This window comes from Triturus cristatus, chromosome 8, assembly GCF_964204655.1.
Source record: "Triturus cristatus chromosome 8, aTriCri1.1, whole genome shotgun sequence".
Taxonomy (NCBI): domain Eukaryota; kingdom Metazoa; phylum Chordata; class Amphibia; order Caudata; family Salamandridae; genus Triturus; species Triturus cristatus.
Genome location: NC_140591.1, coordinates 697,520,060 through 697,535,077, shown reverse-complemented (window position 1 = coordinate 697,535,077; position 15,018 = coordinate 697,520,060). Strand labels below are relative to the sequence as shown.

Here is a 15,018-nt window from a genome sequence, read left to right as displayed (position 1 = left end):
GCGAACGGGCGGGAAAAAAACGTCCACGTCTTCGCGATATTTCCGCGTGTTTGCGGAGATTTTTAACATTTTCGCGATAGTTTGCATAAGTGAATTTCGCAAATTCCGCCCACCCCTATTTGTGATCGTTGGCGTAAAAGTTGATGTCATCACTTCTTTTATCATTAAAACCATTTGATGTAATCTCTGCTCTAACACCTGGCTGGTGGTGCCTGTGATGGACGGGTGTGGGGCTGGTGTAAACACAGCGCCTAGGGAGGGACTGCTACATGACATTTCCAGCAGGACACTACACCCACTTAATCAGTACTTGACGCTGCCTCTTAGAAACTGTCCATCTCGACCTTTGGTTAACTCACTCCTCTCTACCCAGCAGGGTACTGCTTTTTCAGTTGTGAATTTTGAAGTTCACACTCCCCGAATCTCGCTGACTAAACTACGCTCTTGTATGTCATATTTATATGTGTATCGTGAACTTAAGTTTGTGTTTTTTCTCCAAGTATACTCATTTTATAGGCTAGGTAAGACTTCCTATAGTTTGTAAATGTGTTTACATAACAGTTTTTCACATTTAAGTGTCTAATCGCTCGACCCTGCAATTTGCCTGTAGGAGTCTCTAAAGCACTTTGCCGCTGCTTTCTTACAGCTAAAGTGCGTAGAAATATATTTGTTCATATCCCTCTGTTCCTATTGGCAAGGCTGTCTGCCAATCCCCTCGCTCGCTGTGCAGTGACACTCGCCCTCCTCCTCACACTGCACCAGGAAGTGTTTTCCTTCACCCCAGCCTTCAATACTAAACCCCGCTGTAGAGCTACACAACCAGATTTCTGAAGGGACCGATGGCCACGGTCACTTAACTGACATGGGGAGCTAGAGGCACAGTGAAGGATTCAGTGCTGCCAGCAGGAGGAAGGGACACGCCCCTCTGCACGTCCGTGACACTCGGCATCACCAACTCTGAAATAAATCTGGCTTAACAGTGAAACAGCAGAAAGCACATCTCAGGGCTGGCTGCTGCAGTATTAGGTTTCTGATGCTTTTTAACCTGACGTGAAGATGCTGTTTGCACGCCTTTTATTGACACCCCATAGGCTCAGATAGCACAAGGGGCGGAGCTCAGACGCCCCAAACTGCTGCTCACGAGAGGATACCTGAGAGCCAGGGACGCTGCCCTCCCGCCTCCCTCCATGCCTCTGCTGCGGATTTCGTGTGGGGAGTTGTTACCTCCTGCCACAGAGACTCTGGTGGTCGGCGTGAGGCGCTGAGGGGGCGTCAGCCCCTGTGCAGTTAATAAGATCTGAAAAGCGTTGCCCGGAGGAGGAGACGGGACAACGCAGGAGTCTCTCTGCCTCCCCCTTCCAAACCGAACTGCGTGAAAGATATACACATTTGTTTTTTGCCCTTCCATCGTTTCTCTCTGTGGATGTAAAGTGTGGTGCCCCTCTGTTGTGGACTGGATTTATTTACCCTTCCATTCTTGACGTGGCTGCAGTTGCTATGGCTCATTCCCCCGTGCAGGCAGGGCTGCCAGGGATGCAGGTAAGCCAAGTTCCTGCCTTTCCTCTTTCAGTCTCTGCATGCAGTGGCTTGCATTCCTGGATGTGGCCAGCAGCGAAGACCCTTAAGTGTCAGGTGTGGGCTGCAGGCAGGCGCACTAGTCCTGTTCCCCTTGCACGGGTCTTGCGTGAGTTTCTCGTGCACAATTATTTATGCACGTTTTGTGTGCATTCCCATTTTTATACCATGCACATGTGCTAAATATATGCAAAAATCTGTTTTTATTTTGCTTTGAAACAGGATGTCAATTATTAATATTGTTATTAGTATATTCTTATATACTGCTTTAAATGGAAATACAGATGTGCATGTGCTCACTATTTAGAGTACCTGTTTCTCATAGGAAGTGCTGGTACTCTCCCATTAAATGTATTGCATCTGTGGTGAGAAGTGCAGGTACTCTCCCTTCTTTCAAATTAAAGAAGTGCAGAGGATACCTGCCCATTTAAAGCACTGTATGTATATATAGTATTCAAACCCTGGGAAGATCCACGTGATGTAATTAATGCATGCTACTATAACGGTTGGTTTCGATTCACCAACATGCAAGGGTTAGCAGAAAGATTTGCACCTTTGAGCCCTGGTGATATCAGTGTTGAGACATTGCCCCACATTCACTAGGCCTCATAGTCACGGTTGAGGCACTATGTAAGGAGTGGGAACTACAGGAAGTAAGCAGTGATCATTTGCTGCCGCTCCCTTTATGACGTCCTGGGGGTGATTCCTGACACTGTCAGCAATAAGGATGATTTACACCGCTACTTTGCTCTCTTCCATTCCATGGCTTCCTGTGCCAGGGTTTCACTTTATTTATCACAAGTGCAAGGCAGTGGCATATGGGTTAAACTTGAAGACTTTGCACTGTGTTTTCATTGGTTGAAAGTATCCAAGCACAAAGGCGTTGGCTAGAGTTCTTTTATTTTTACATAAAAGAAAGTGGCAATAAACACAGGTCTTCTTTGTACAATCCCCAGTCTAATGAATAAGTGAAGAATAAGAACAGAATGCTAAAACGTGCAATACAAATGCCTTTGTCAAGAAGTGAAGGGCTTGGACGGTGGTACAAGAAGTTGTGTGGGCACATCCGCCTCTAGGAAGTCAGTCACTAGTGTGTCACCTTTGTACTGATGAGAAGATGTGAAGCTGGATCTAATTTTGTGACATGTTGGTTGAGGTGCAAATTGGAAGTTGAGCAGAAGGTAAACTTGGAAAATGGGTGGAAACCAATATATTTTCTCTGAGAGCGATGTATCTCCTGGGGCAGGACAACCCTTGGGCAGACCGTCCCAACCTGGTTTTTCCATCCTCTTCTCGTAATGCCGTTTCCTCCAGGGTTTTCTGGAGCAGACAGTGTGATTCAGCCATCCCTGGCTGGATCATTTTCCAGCTCTGGAAAATATCCCCATTCCCCAGATTGGCGTGAGTGGTGGCGCCTGGAACCATGGTGGGTGAGGGTGGACGTGGACGTACTGTTCGAGGGCATAGGGTTATCGGTCTCTGGGCGAGGACTCAACTCAGATAGATAACCGAGTTGGTAGTGGTCTGAAGTGGGACAGATGTCTAGCAGCTTTATATGAATGAAGAAACCTGGGAGTAATTGTGATTGGTCATGTTCAGCAGAGTGAGAGCTGCTTTGGAACTATGTCGATGAGCAATTAAGCGATGGTGAAAGAATGGAATGTAAACCGGTCCATATGGGAGATGAGGAAGTTGATACAGGCCTCAATTGAGGTGACTGATGCGCATTCATGAGGGTATTCCATTCAGAAGCATACTTGTATGCTGTATCTAGTTAGTTACTTTGGAATGCCGGACTCTTGATATATGTTTACTGCTATTATATATAGATTGTGGGGTTTTTTCACGAGTGTGTTCAGCAAATGCCACACAAAAACCATACTACATGAGACACATTTTAGCACAGATTCAACAAAAGTGCACTTCCACTAACTACCATAGGACAATTCCAGGCGTTATCTAACTTAAACATATGGATTGCCTACTATAATACTTGCACCCTACCACTGCTTACCACAGGAGTGCCCAGACAGGTTCCAATCCACTGAGTAATCAATCCCCTGGCAAGCTAGCAAAAGGGGTGAAGATTGTTGGGTGATGATGTTCATTTATACCATAAGATGTTGATACACCACCTTTTATTAAAGATGAAAACAGTAAAATACTGATGGAACCACTGAAGTCCTCCTCCTCGAAGCCTGAAAATACAGTAACTGATTGCTATATTTACCTGTATTGTTGTTCTGTCAATAAAACAAACTATCTTAAATATAATTAAAAAAATATATAATTGTAATATTGCAGGTTCCATTGTGCTGAATACCTGGATAAAGGCATACCCCGTAGGTTACCCCTAGCACGCTTGTTCATTATTTTTGTAATATTAGGGCAACACTGGGGAAAAGTAGCCCCCTACACCAGAGCCCTTCTCATTCATTTGTTTATGTTTGGGAACTTGGTGTCGCGTGTGAGGAAAGGGGATTATGGGATTGATTCAGTAGCCTTACCATATGCACGTTTTTTAGGCTTTTAGAATGTTCGAATCAGCCTTGTATGTGACATTAGCTTGTCCCTCCTCTTTGTACATGAACATTCTTTCATTGACAGCTTGTTACCGGTAAAGCTCTCTGCCAACAGATTCCTTGGAGCTGCTTTGGATAAATATTTATTCACATTCCTTCTGGTATACTCCTTGAAAGAGCTTGTTCCATACAGCCTTTTTTTATTAATAGAACGTTTTATCTTGCTTGCAACGCTTTTCAGTGCACTTGCTTCACGTGTTCTTTAGCCTTCCCAATTTTTCTTCCAAGGGGAAAGTCAGGCCCGTTTTATGGGACCCACGCGTCACTGGCAGATTGGCAATCATTGTAACAAGTATTGACACTGCTCTTTGAAATACAGCAATCAGATACTATTGCAGACTCACAAAAATGCCACTGGCCTCCCTTTAATGCTTATAATTGACAGGGTGGTGCGGTCAATCAGTCAAGGCTTTGTGGGGAATGACACCAGGCTCAGCCTCTACAAATTAATTCACAACAAATATATTTTTCACACAATGCTACTTTGTAGAAAAAGATGCAAGAGTTGTATTATCATCAAGCAAATATGTGTGGTTACTTTAATACGTTGTATGGCATTAACAATTGTACTTGATTGTTTATGTTGTTTACTCTCAAAATTAAACTATGCTTTAAAAGTATGGACGAAGCAAGGTTTACTTGTAAGGAAGGCCGACTGACCCTTATGGGCAGATACAGCAGCCGAAACATGTCGACAATTTTGCAGACAGTTGGGATGCAGGGATAATAACTTTCCCTATCATCACCGTCCTTTAGAGAATTTGTAATCCTGGCCAGGAAATCCAAGAATAAAATGCTGCTGGGGATATTCCCGAGCCAGTTTTATTCATAGTAACAGAGTTTCTGCGCGATAAGATCCCTTAGACTTTTATGTTTGTACGGTCCTTCCCTCCCTTTTGCTCAATCCCGGGCGTTGGTCTGTGCGGGGATGTTGTTAGCAAGCCCTATGATGAAGCGTGCCACAACTAGTGGCTGAGGGCACTTTTAACAAACCTTGTATTTTGTCCTCTTCACACTCATCCGGACCTTTCCTTTTTCCCCTCCATTTTCCTTTTGTGTGTTAAAGTAATCAGCTTAGCATAGTCAAGCACAGTGGTGGTTTGTAAGTATTGAGGTTATCACTCAGTTCTTGTCCTTCTTCAGGGCTGTGGTGGGGACACGGCATTCCAGACAGGCGCTGCACAGTTCTTGAGCCGCTTGTGGCAGGCGTCACAGGTAGGAAAAGCGATAGGAGAAGCGGTCGCACGAAAAGCCATCAGTCCCTGGAAGAAATGTTACGTTGCGCAAGGGTTGGGTCACATGAGCCAGCATGGTCACCAGCCACTTGAAGAAAGGAAGTGTTGCACCAATGCTGGCATGCACAGGCCATGCACAGTCATCAGCCACTTGAAGTGATGCAGCAATGCAGCGCTGAGGCACACAAGCTTCTCACGCTCATACAGTGCAGAATGGGATGCAGCGATGTGGAGTTCAGGCACACAGGCCTTTGGACATCATAATGTGGAGGAAAGGATGCAGCAACGCAGAGATCAGGCGCATTGACCTCATGACCATCACGTGCTAAAAAGAGCTGCAAAGCAGGGCTCAGGCACACAAGCCTCACATTCATTGGTTGTAGAACAGTACGTGGTGATGCAAGTTTCAGCCACACAAGCTTCTGTTGACCATTGGGTAGAGAACAGGAGGAGGCAAGCAGGGGCGTAGCTTAGTAGGTGAGATTCAGGGGTGTGATCTCACATTTACCAACTAAACAAGTGGGAAAAATCAACATAGGCACACCAGACCCGATTCTGGGCCCCCATACCTAACTACCAAGCTAAGAATACATTTATTTTAGGGGGGTTACACCCTGAAAACTCCCCCATAAGCTACGCTCCTGGAGGCAAGTCAGATTTGAATGCTGTTTGCAAGGGAGCAGACTAGTCGGCTGAACAGTGATTGGCTGCTCCCAGTCCTGGCTGGTCCGGCTTTGCCAAGTTTTTTACAACTTGGACACTTATGGCGAACTCAAATCTCTGGATGAATGGCTTTTTCTCTTCAGGTCTTGCAGTCAACATCAGAAGCAGTTTCTTCTCAGCAGACATGAAATGGCCCTTCCTCTAAAAGATAGATAGCCACACATACTGACTCTTGTTCTCACCTTCTTCTGTACTTTTGTGCAGAGCTCATTGAGTGAAAAGTTGAACTCTAGATATGATGGAGGGACCATCTTATACCCAGTCCTGGAGACAGTTGTTCAATCATATTCAAAGTTTGCCCCACACATTTGAGATGAACGAATCACATCAACACATATTTTTCATTGGTTGGCTTCAGCTCCATGGCAAGCATTTAGAAGTGAATGTGGCACCTTCCCTTTAATGAATCTCAGGTAGGCAGCGTCTGCTCACAACAAAAACCACAGGATATAGGCAATGGGCAAAGAGCCTACTTCTTACTAAGGAAGAATGTACCAGGCTATGCTTCCTGGCTGTCCTAATGTTGTTCTTTAGCCAGGTCCCACCTTGACCTGCTAGAAACAGTTCAGTTTCCGCCACTTGTAACACAGGCTCCTTCCTCTGAATGATGATTCAAGGTCAGACACTGGACTGGTTTTTCCTGTACATTCCAGTGGTAATCTGATGAGCAGCGCATAGGGATATGCAGGGAGAACAGTGATTGCTAGCTTTCACTACTACTAACCACGGCGATGCACCCTACAACCTTTAAGGGCTACTTATACACAGGAGCTGACACACACATGGGCAACCACATTACACATTATCTGAGTACATTCCAGATATAGTCTGGAGAATAAGGCGTCCAGGCATGACATAGCAGACTAATTTACCAAGATTATACTACAGAAAATATTGTGCTACAAAAGTACTGTAGCCAAAATACTAACTACCACAATATTTTGACAGTAGGTAAGTACATATAGGTAAGTGTATATTTGCTTCCCATATGTGTGCCTTGTTGATTTATATATATCTTCAAGAAGTGTAGCTGTAGAGATGGGAATAACAAATCTACACATACTTATATTCACAAATACCTTATAGGTAGGCTCAGATTTCCTTCATACAAAACCAGTGAAATTCGGCAGTTATAGTTACCGAGCTAACTATAACCTACGCCCCGCAATGCACTGCTTATGACTTCACATATTACATCACTCATGACATGGTCAGTGACATCACTGATGACATCACTCATGACATCTCAAATGACATCACTGATGACATCATCAAGTGAGTATAAATGTTTTAAGAGTTTATGGGTGTTAAACAAATATAGTAACCTACTAAAAAAGTTAAATCCGTATACTATGTGCACTCCTACTGAGTGATACTATTTCTAACATATATTATGTGAGTGGCTGTGTGACTGTATCCTTGTGTGTATGGGTGTGTAAGTGGCTGTATGGGTGTATAAGTGGATGTGTGAGTAGCTGTGTGGGGGAGTGAGATGCTGTGTGAGTGGCTGTATTGCTATGTGAGTGGCTGTATGGGTGAGTGAGTGGGTGTCGGAATGGTTGCATGAGTGACTGGGTGTGTAAGTGACTGTATGGGTGGGTGAGTGGGTGTTTGGTTAAGTGAGTGGTGTATGAGTAGCTGAATTGGAGAGTAAGTGTCTGTGTGAATGACTGTATGGGTGAGTGAGCAGATGGTGGTGTGAATGGGTATGTATGTAAATGGTTGTGTGGGTGTGTGTGTGAGGGCTTGTATGGGTGAAGAATGGCTGTATGGGAGAGTGGGTGTGAGTGACTGTGTAGGTAAATAAGTGGGTGTGTGAGTAGCTGTATGGGTGAGTGTGTGGCTATGTGAGTGGCTGTATGGGTGAGCGAATGGTTGTGTGAGTGCCTCTGTGGAGCAGTGAGTGGGTATGTGAGTACTGGTATGGGTCCATGAATGGGTTTGTGGGTGGGGTATGGGTGTGCGAGCCAGCATACGATAGGTGGTAAGGGATGTGACTGGGTGTGTGAGTGGTTCTGTTGATGATGTGAGCAGTGATGTTATTTGAGACGTCATGAATGATGTCATCAGTGATGTCACTAACTATGTCATGAGTGATGTAATATGTGAGGTCATAAGCAGTGCATTGTGGGGGTGTAAATTATAGTTAGCTCAGGTAACTATAACTGCTGAATGCCACTGGTCTTGTATGAGGGAAATCTGAGTCTATCTTTAACGTCCCTGTAACCTTTGTTTTTTTCAGTGAATGTCAAAGGTTTTTTAAATTCTATTTCCTAACTATTACGTCCCTATAACCTTTGGTTTTTTAGGGTGAAATCCTGTGGTTTTACAACTGGAATTTGCGTTTGTAGAGTGGTGGAGAAAGGGGGCGGGTCCTCAGACGAGCTCTCATGAATCCCGCACTAAAGAACTTACTGGAGGTAACAAGAACGCTTCTTTGCCCCCAAGATCCCTCAGCATCCAAAAGAACTTTATCACCCAACCAGTAGTGCACCAGGAGGCATGTTTGCAGAGTGGTGGAAAAAGGGTGTGTGGCCTCTAGAGTTTTCACACCAATTGCGCTCTGTGGAACATACTGGAGGTAACATGAGGGCTTGTTGGGCCCCAATGACCCTCAGCAGCCAAGGGGACTTAATCCCCAAACCAGCAGTGTGCCAGGAGGCGTGTTTGCAGAGTGGTGGAGAAAGGGTCCGAAGTCCTCTCAGCGATCGCACTCTGTTCGTCTTTCTGGAGGTAACAGGAGTGCTTGTTGGCCCACAAAGATCCTCAGCATCCAAGGGGACTTCATTACCCAGCCAGCAACGCACCAGGTGGCAGAGTCGTGGAGAAAGGGGTGTGGCCTCCAAAGTCCTCTCTTCAATCAGGTTGTGTAGGACTTACTGGAGATACCAGGAGGGCTTGTTGGCCTATAAGGACCCTCAGCATTCAAGGGAACTTCATCCCCCAACCAGCAGTGCGACTGAAGGCACGTTTGCAGAGTGGTTCAGAAAGGGGGCGTGGCCTCCGAAGTCCTATCAGCAATCCCACTGGGTGGGACTTTTATTGGAGGTAACAGGAGGGCTTGTTGGCCCTCAAGGACCCTCTGGACCTAAGGGGGACTTCATTCCAGGAGTCGCGTTTCCAGAGTGGTGAAGAAAGGGTTCGGGTCCTCTGGCGACTTGCGGGTCTTTTTTATTAATTTTTTTTCAGGGAGGAGCACCTTGTGACCCCCTTTCCCTGGGCCAGTTTTGGCCCCAGGGACCCCATCTCCTGGGACCATGCCATTTTGAATAGGGAATGGGGCCCGGGGGGGCGGAGGGTCGGCACGGACCCCCACACTCATTTCTCTGAAAGTTCTGGGGAGATGGCGGTCGGCAAGGCTACTATAAGCCCTAGGAGGGGGGCCCGTGAGCCCTCTCGTTTTCTAGCCTCCAATTCCCCCAGGACCTGGCCCACCCAGAGGGCGAAATAAACTAAAAGCACTGGAGACCGCGTTTAAAAAAAATATATATATTGGGAAAATTCACTGATCCACCTGTGGATTCTTCCAAGATTTTTTTGTTATATAATACTTTTTAACCATGGCGGGGTCTCTGGAAACTCCTGCACCGCGTCCAGGGGCTCAGGGTGTCCTTAGAATGGCCGTTTTCCTTTTGTTAAATCTTTTTTTGTAGTACTTGGCTTCAAGCAGAGTCCCAAGATGGCCGCCAACACTTCTTGGTCGAAGTGTTGGCAGCCAATCAAATTTCATTAGGATCCACGAGTCCACTACAAGGACCGAGTCTCCAGATATATATTTTTTAAACTTAAAATATCTCTAATGCTACTGAACGGATTTCCACCACATCACAAAAGCACACTTTCTGGACCAACATCTAGCTTTTTGCCAAATTTGGTGTAGTTCTGTTCAGCGGTTCAGGCTGTAGTGATGTTCAAACAATGAAAAATGCCCATAGACATAACATGGGTAACGCGCGTTTTGAGATCCCTGTTTTTATCAGCCTGCTCTCAACCGATCAGCCCAAAACTTTCAACACTGCAGCTGAACCAAAAAGGGGATGTTTTGGGAAAATTTCATCAAGATTCATCAAGCTGTACCAACGGTATTGGCAAAACAAAAAATGATTTTCTTATGGAAACATTGGTCCTAACTATAACTACCTACTGGTGACTGCCAGTTGTTAATACCTCTGCCTTCACAATATGGTGGTAGGCAATATTTTGACTACAATATTGTTGTTGCAAGATCTGTTCCTTGACAATAGTCTAATGAAATATCCCCACGCTCCCTTTTCCCTGGGATCGTTGCCTCCAATAGCACTGCCTGTGAGATTGGAGTAGATTGACTTTCCTCTTGTACTGGTTCTTCTTGGTAACAAACTTGTAAGTCATTAATTATTCATGAAACACATATTATCATTTCTTGTTTTTGAAATTCTTCAACCTTTTATTCAAGTGCAAATATACTTCACCATTGTTTTTGTGCAAAGAATGAAATGTATCCCTAACTAATTTTTGGCCCTATTTAGCCCTTCGTCAGGGGGTAGCGAGTCCTACAGGACAAAATAAATTTGTTGAGTCACCTGCACATGTAAACAACATCATCTTTTATAAAATATATAACTAACAACTTAACTGAACATAATGTTTTGTCAGTAACAGGCCACCAAAATCTGGTGTCTGTATACATGTTGGTTTATAAATACAAACACAATTAAACTGATGGTACCACACTGAAAGTATGTCTGTGCACGTACAGTGAAAAGTAGTATGGTGAATTTCTGGGATTTTTATCCAGCCACCTCTCCCGCTGAGCACAGCTTTTGGCTGTGTGCAGCAGGGGTTGGAAGCAGAGTTTAGCCTCTGGCCAGGCTATCACCCAGCCCCATCACAGGCGGGTGGCAACCGCTTGCTGCAAGGCTTAGCCCCCGTGGACGCCAGTTTCCCCTGCAGACCCATCCACATATTTTAACTATTAACTTTTTTAAAATGCTCTTAGATTTTAGTACCATGGCACTCCAATGGTACAGCCCCTCAACCTTCACCCTCCTTGGTACTGTGGGTACATGCAAGCCTTACCCAATGAAGCTTGCATGGTCCCATGTTACCATAGAGGTGAGACTTGAGTGACGCCTCCCATGACAGTACTGCGGTACCTCACAGGAGAGCTGTGCCAGTTCTGCGGGAGTATCATGGTACACGCAACATGAAAACCTTTTTTTTATTTTTATTCCACAGGGAGTCCCTCTGGACTCCCCACAAGTGTTAGGGGTCAGGGTATATATAATCTGTCCCCAGTACTTTTTTATTTTTATCTTCAGGACTTGAGGACTGAGTCCCCGAGCCCTATAATGGTGACTGCAAACGTTTTCTCCACGTTGCGTTCAGCCAATCGGATCCTTTGGTTACTGGACCTGCCCTGGCCCCACAGTATCAAAAAGGCAGATGGGAACATTTTTCTAATTTGTGGTACAGTGGAACTCAAGCAGGAATTACTGCCCAGGTGTACCTAACTTTCTAACCCCCTTTTTTTATTTTTTTTTATTTGCATTTTCAACCAATACAAAACAACTAGCATGTCACAAGTAGTCATCCTCGTGCCCAAACACCCCCCTGCCCCCCAATCCACAAGCCACATCACCTTCTTTATACCATGAACCAGAACAAAACCCGGCCCCCCCGTAAGTTTCATTTTTGGTAATCTTCTCCCCCCCCCCCCCCACTGGAACTCCCCCAGGGTCGGAGACACACGCCCAGTGGCCCCCCATCCCGGTGCTCATCGAGAGTCAAAGGACCCATGTTGTGCTAGTCAGCTCCCAAACCGCCATCCAGTCCATGATATTTTCTCCATTTCCCCCATATTCTACGGAACTTCCGAGGGCACCCTCTCGCTTTGTATGTGACCCTTTCCGCCGCCATCTACATGTCCATCCCTCTCCTCCATTCACCTAATTGAGGGGGTAGTGACGCCCCCCCATGCGCGTGCTACATCTCTTTTCGCCACCACTATTGCCGATAGTGCAAAAATAAGTTGTGGGCGGCCCAAATCAACATCGTTAGATATCCCCAGCAATACGAATTTAGGATATAGAGGAAGTGCTACCTCCAATACCTTACTCAGCTCTCCCAATACGTGTGTCCAATATGTGTGGATAACGGGGCAGTCCCAAATGATATGGTAGAAGTCCCCCTGCGGCTGTCTGCAACACAGGCAATTTGGTTCGCTGGCTCGGCCCATTCTGTGGAGTCGTACCCTGTCAAAATACACCCTGTGTAGTATCTTGTATTGAATGAGTCGGAGGCGGCATTTAATCGCCACCTCCCTATGATGCATCAGGGCCGCCTCCCAATCCACTGTGTCCAACGTGCCCAGATTCTGCTCCCATGTTTCCCTCAGTTTCCCCAGTCTGTCTGGCATGTTATTGTTCAAGGTCCTGTACGTTAGAGAGACTGCCTTGTTGTGTATCTGCTCTTGCAATAGGCGACCCTCTAGCGGGGCATATTCTGGCAGGGGAGAGGAGAGGAAGCTCTCGGCTATCCAGGCATGTCGCAATTGCGCATATTTAAAAATGTGGGTGGGGTGCAGCCCAAACTCGGTTGCCAAAGTCCTAAAGGGTTTGAGTTCCCCCTTTGCCACCACATCACCCAGAGTGGAGATTCCGATGTCAGCCCAGCCTCCGAAGCCCCTAAGTTCCCTCAACCAGGTACAGTGCCAGATCGGCGTCTGTTTAGTCGGTTTGCGTGTCCATCCCAGCACCTCAGTCGCCCTTACTAAGACCTCTAAGGTTATTTGCGTGGCCGGGAGTAGGCGTCCACTACCTGGGCCCCCATATAAAAAATATAGACAAGAACGGTGTGCCATGGTGTCCCTCTCTAATTTGTAGGTGGGGTGATCGGCCGGGACATCGAGCCATTCGTTTACCGGCGCCAGATGCTCCGTCCAATTGTATGCCTCAATGTCCGGCAAGGATATCCCTCCATTATACTGGTTCCGCTGCAACGTACTCAGGGCGACCCTCGGTTGCTTCCCCAGCCACAGCAGGGAGCGCATCTCTGCGTTTATCGCCTGGAACGTCTGTCTAGGAAGGGGGACATACTTATTTTGGAGAGCATACAGAAAGCGGGGCAATGTAATAATTTTAAACAGCGCAGCTCGACCAAGTATCGTAAGGGGGAGGGCTCTCCACCGCAAAGCGTCAGCTGCAAAATTAGTTATGACTCGCTGGATATTTCTTTGGTAGGAGAGATTTCTATCTGTGGTGAGGTAGGTCCCCAGATACGTGGACCCCGTCTGTGTTACCTGGAGCGCTCCAGGGAGAGGAGGCCACGTCTTCTCAGCCCGCGGGCTATACAAGACCGATTTATGCCAGTTTATAGCATAGCCCGAGAAGGAGCCATACCTGCCTAGGAGCCGGAACAATGCAGGGACCGTGACAGCCAGTTGGGTAACATATAGCAGGATGTCATCCACATAGAGCGAGATCTTTTCTTCCCCCAAATCAGTCGGCGTAATTTGAAACCCCCGTATCTCCCTTGTCTGTCGCACCTCACAGGCCACTATTTCGATTGTGAGGGCAAATAGTAGGGGGGACAAAGGGCATCCCTGTCGGGTTCCCCTTCTAATGGGGAAGTCCTCAGATAATAGTCCATTCACTTTAACCCGGGCTCTGGGGTCCGCATATAGGAGTCCAACCCAATGTCTAAATTTGGGGCCAATGCCAAACTTAACCAAAGCCGCCTCTAAGAAGGGCCAGTGGACAGCATCGAACTCTTTTTCCGCTTCCAGGGAGAGGAACATGTGAGGATCATCATGGCCGTGCACCCCCATAAGCCAATTGTGGGTCCGCCGTAGGTTCTGTCTGGTCGCCCGGTCTGGTAGGAAGCCCGTCTGATCTCGATGCACCAGGCCCGAGATTACTTCGCATAGACGGAGGGCCAATACCGTCGCCAGGAGCTTAACCTCTATATTGAGGAGCGAGATTGGGCAATAAGATGTGCAATCTTTGGGAGGCTTTCCCGGTTTATGGATGGGGATGATCGTGGCCATTCTAAGATCTAGAGGCAGAATATCATCTTGGGCCGCGTCTTTTCTAACTCCTTTTTGACCACCCAAGCACCTTCTGAAACTCAAATTCTCAAACAGCTGAATGGGTTTACACCAACTAATGAAAAGCACTCTTTAGGAGTACATCTAGCTTTTTGCCAAATTTGGTGTAGTTCTGTTAATCTGTTTCCTATGGAAATTAAGATGTGTGAAATCAACATTTTGGGACCGCCCCCTTTTTCTTGCCCCCCGCTTAGCATATCACCCCAAAACTTTCCAGGAAGTAGGTGAGGTGGATGAAATTTATTTTTTGAATTTTTTCTGATGATTTGTCAAACGACATCAAAGTCACTAGCGAAACAAGCAATTTACATAGGAAAAATCAGACAATGAAACAGGAAAGGTGGCTGAACAGAAATACACCAGATTTGGTGAAATGCTATATATTTATCCAAAAAGCGTGATTTTTGTGATTTGTTTTAATCTGTTCAACGATTTTGGAGAAATTAAGGGTCAGAATGTATAGATATCTGTTGCCCTGGGAAAAAAAGACTGAATATGAATACTGAATTGTCAAGTCGGCAGGAGTCCCATGCGACTGCGCAATGTGATTGGCAGTCGCAAGTAAAATGTTGCAGCCACCATACAGGACTCGTTTTCCGAGTCCTGAAAATATTAAAAGACATATAGAAGGGGGCAGGGTAGGGACACCCTCATCACTAGCCCTTGGAACTCACCCAGGGGCCAGAAAAAGTATTTTGTTGCGTCATCACAGTCCCACAGGACCCAGCACGGCTCCGTGTGGTCCCACTGGACCCCAATAAAATATTTAAAACGAAACTGAGGAACGGGAGTCTGTGGCCACTTAGCCACTTGTGGG

General features: G+C 46.2%; 1 protein-coding gene across 1 annotated transcript in view; it reads left to right on the top strand.

The window, feature by feature from the left end:
* The first annotated feature begins 734 nt into the window (after positions 1–734).
* Positions 735–15,018, top strand: part of STK24 (serine/threonine kinase 24) — a 672,269-nt gene continuing 657,985 nt past the window's right edge. The window contains exon 1 of the mRNA XM_085622112.1: positions 735–1,539. Coding sequence (XP_085478238.1) covers positions 1,498–1,539 — 42 coding nt within the window. The 5' untranslated portion in view covers positions 735–1,497. The remainder of the gene's footprint in view (positions 1,540–15,018) is intronic.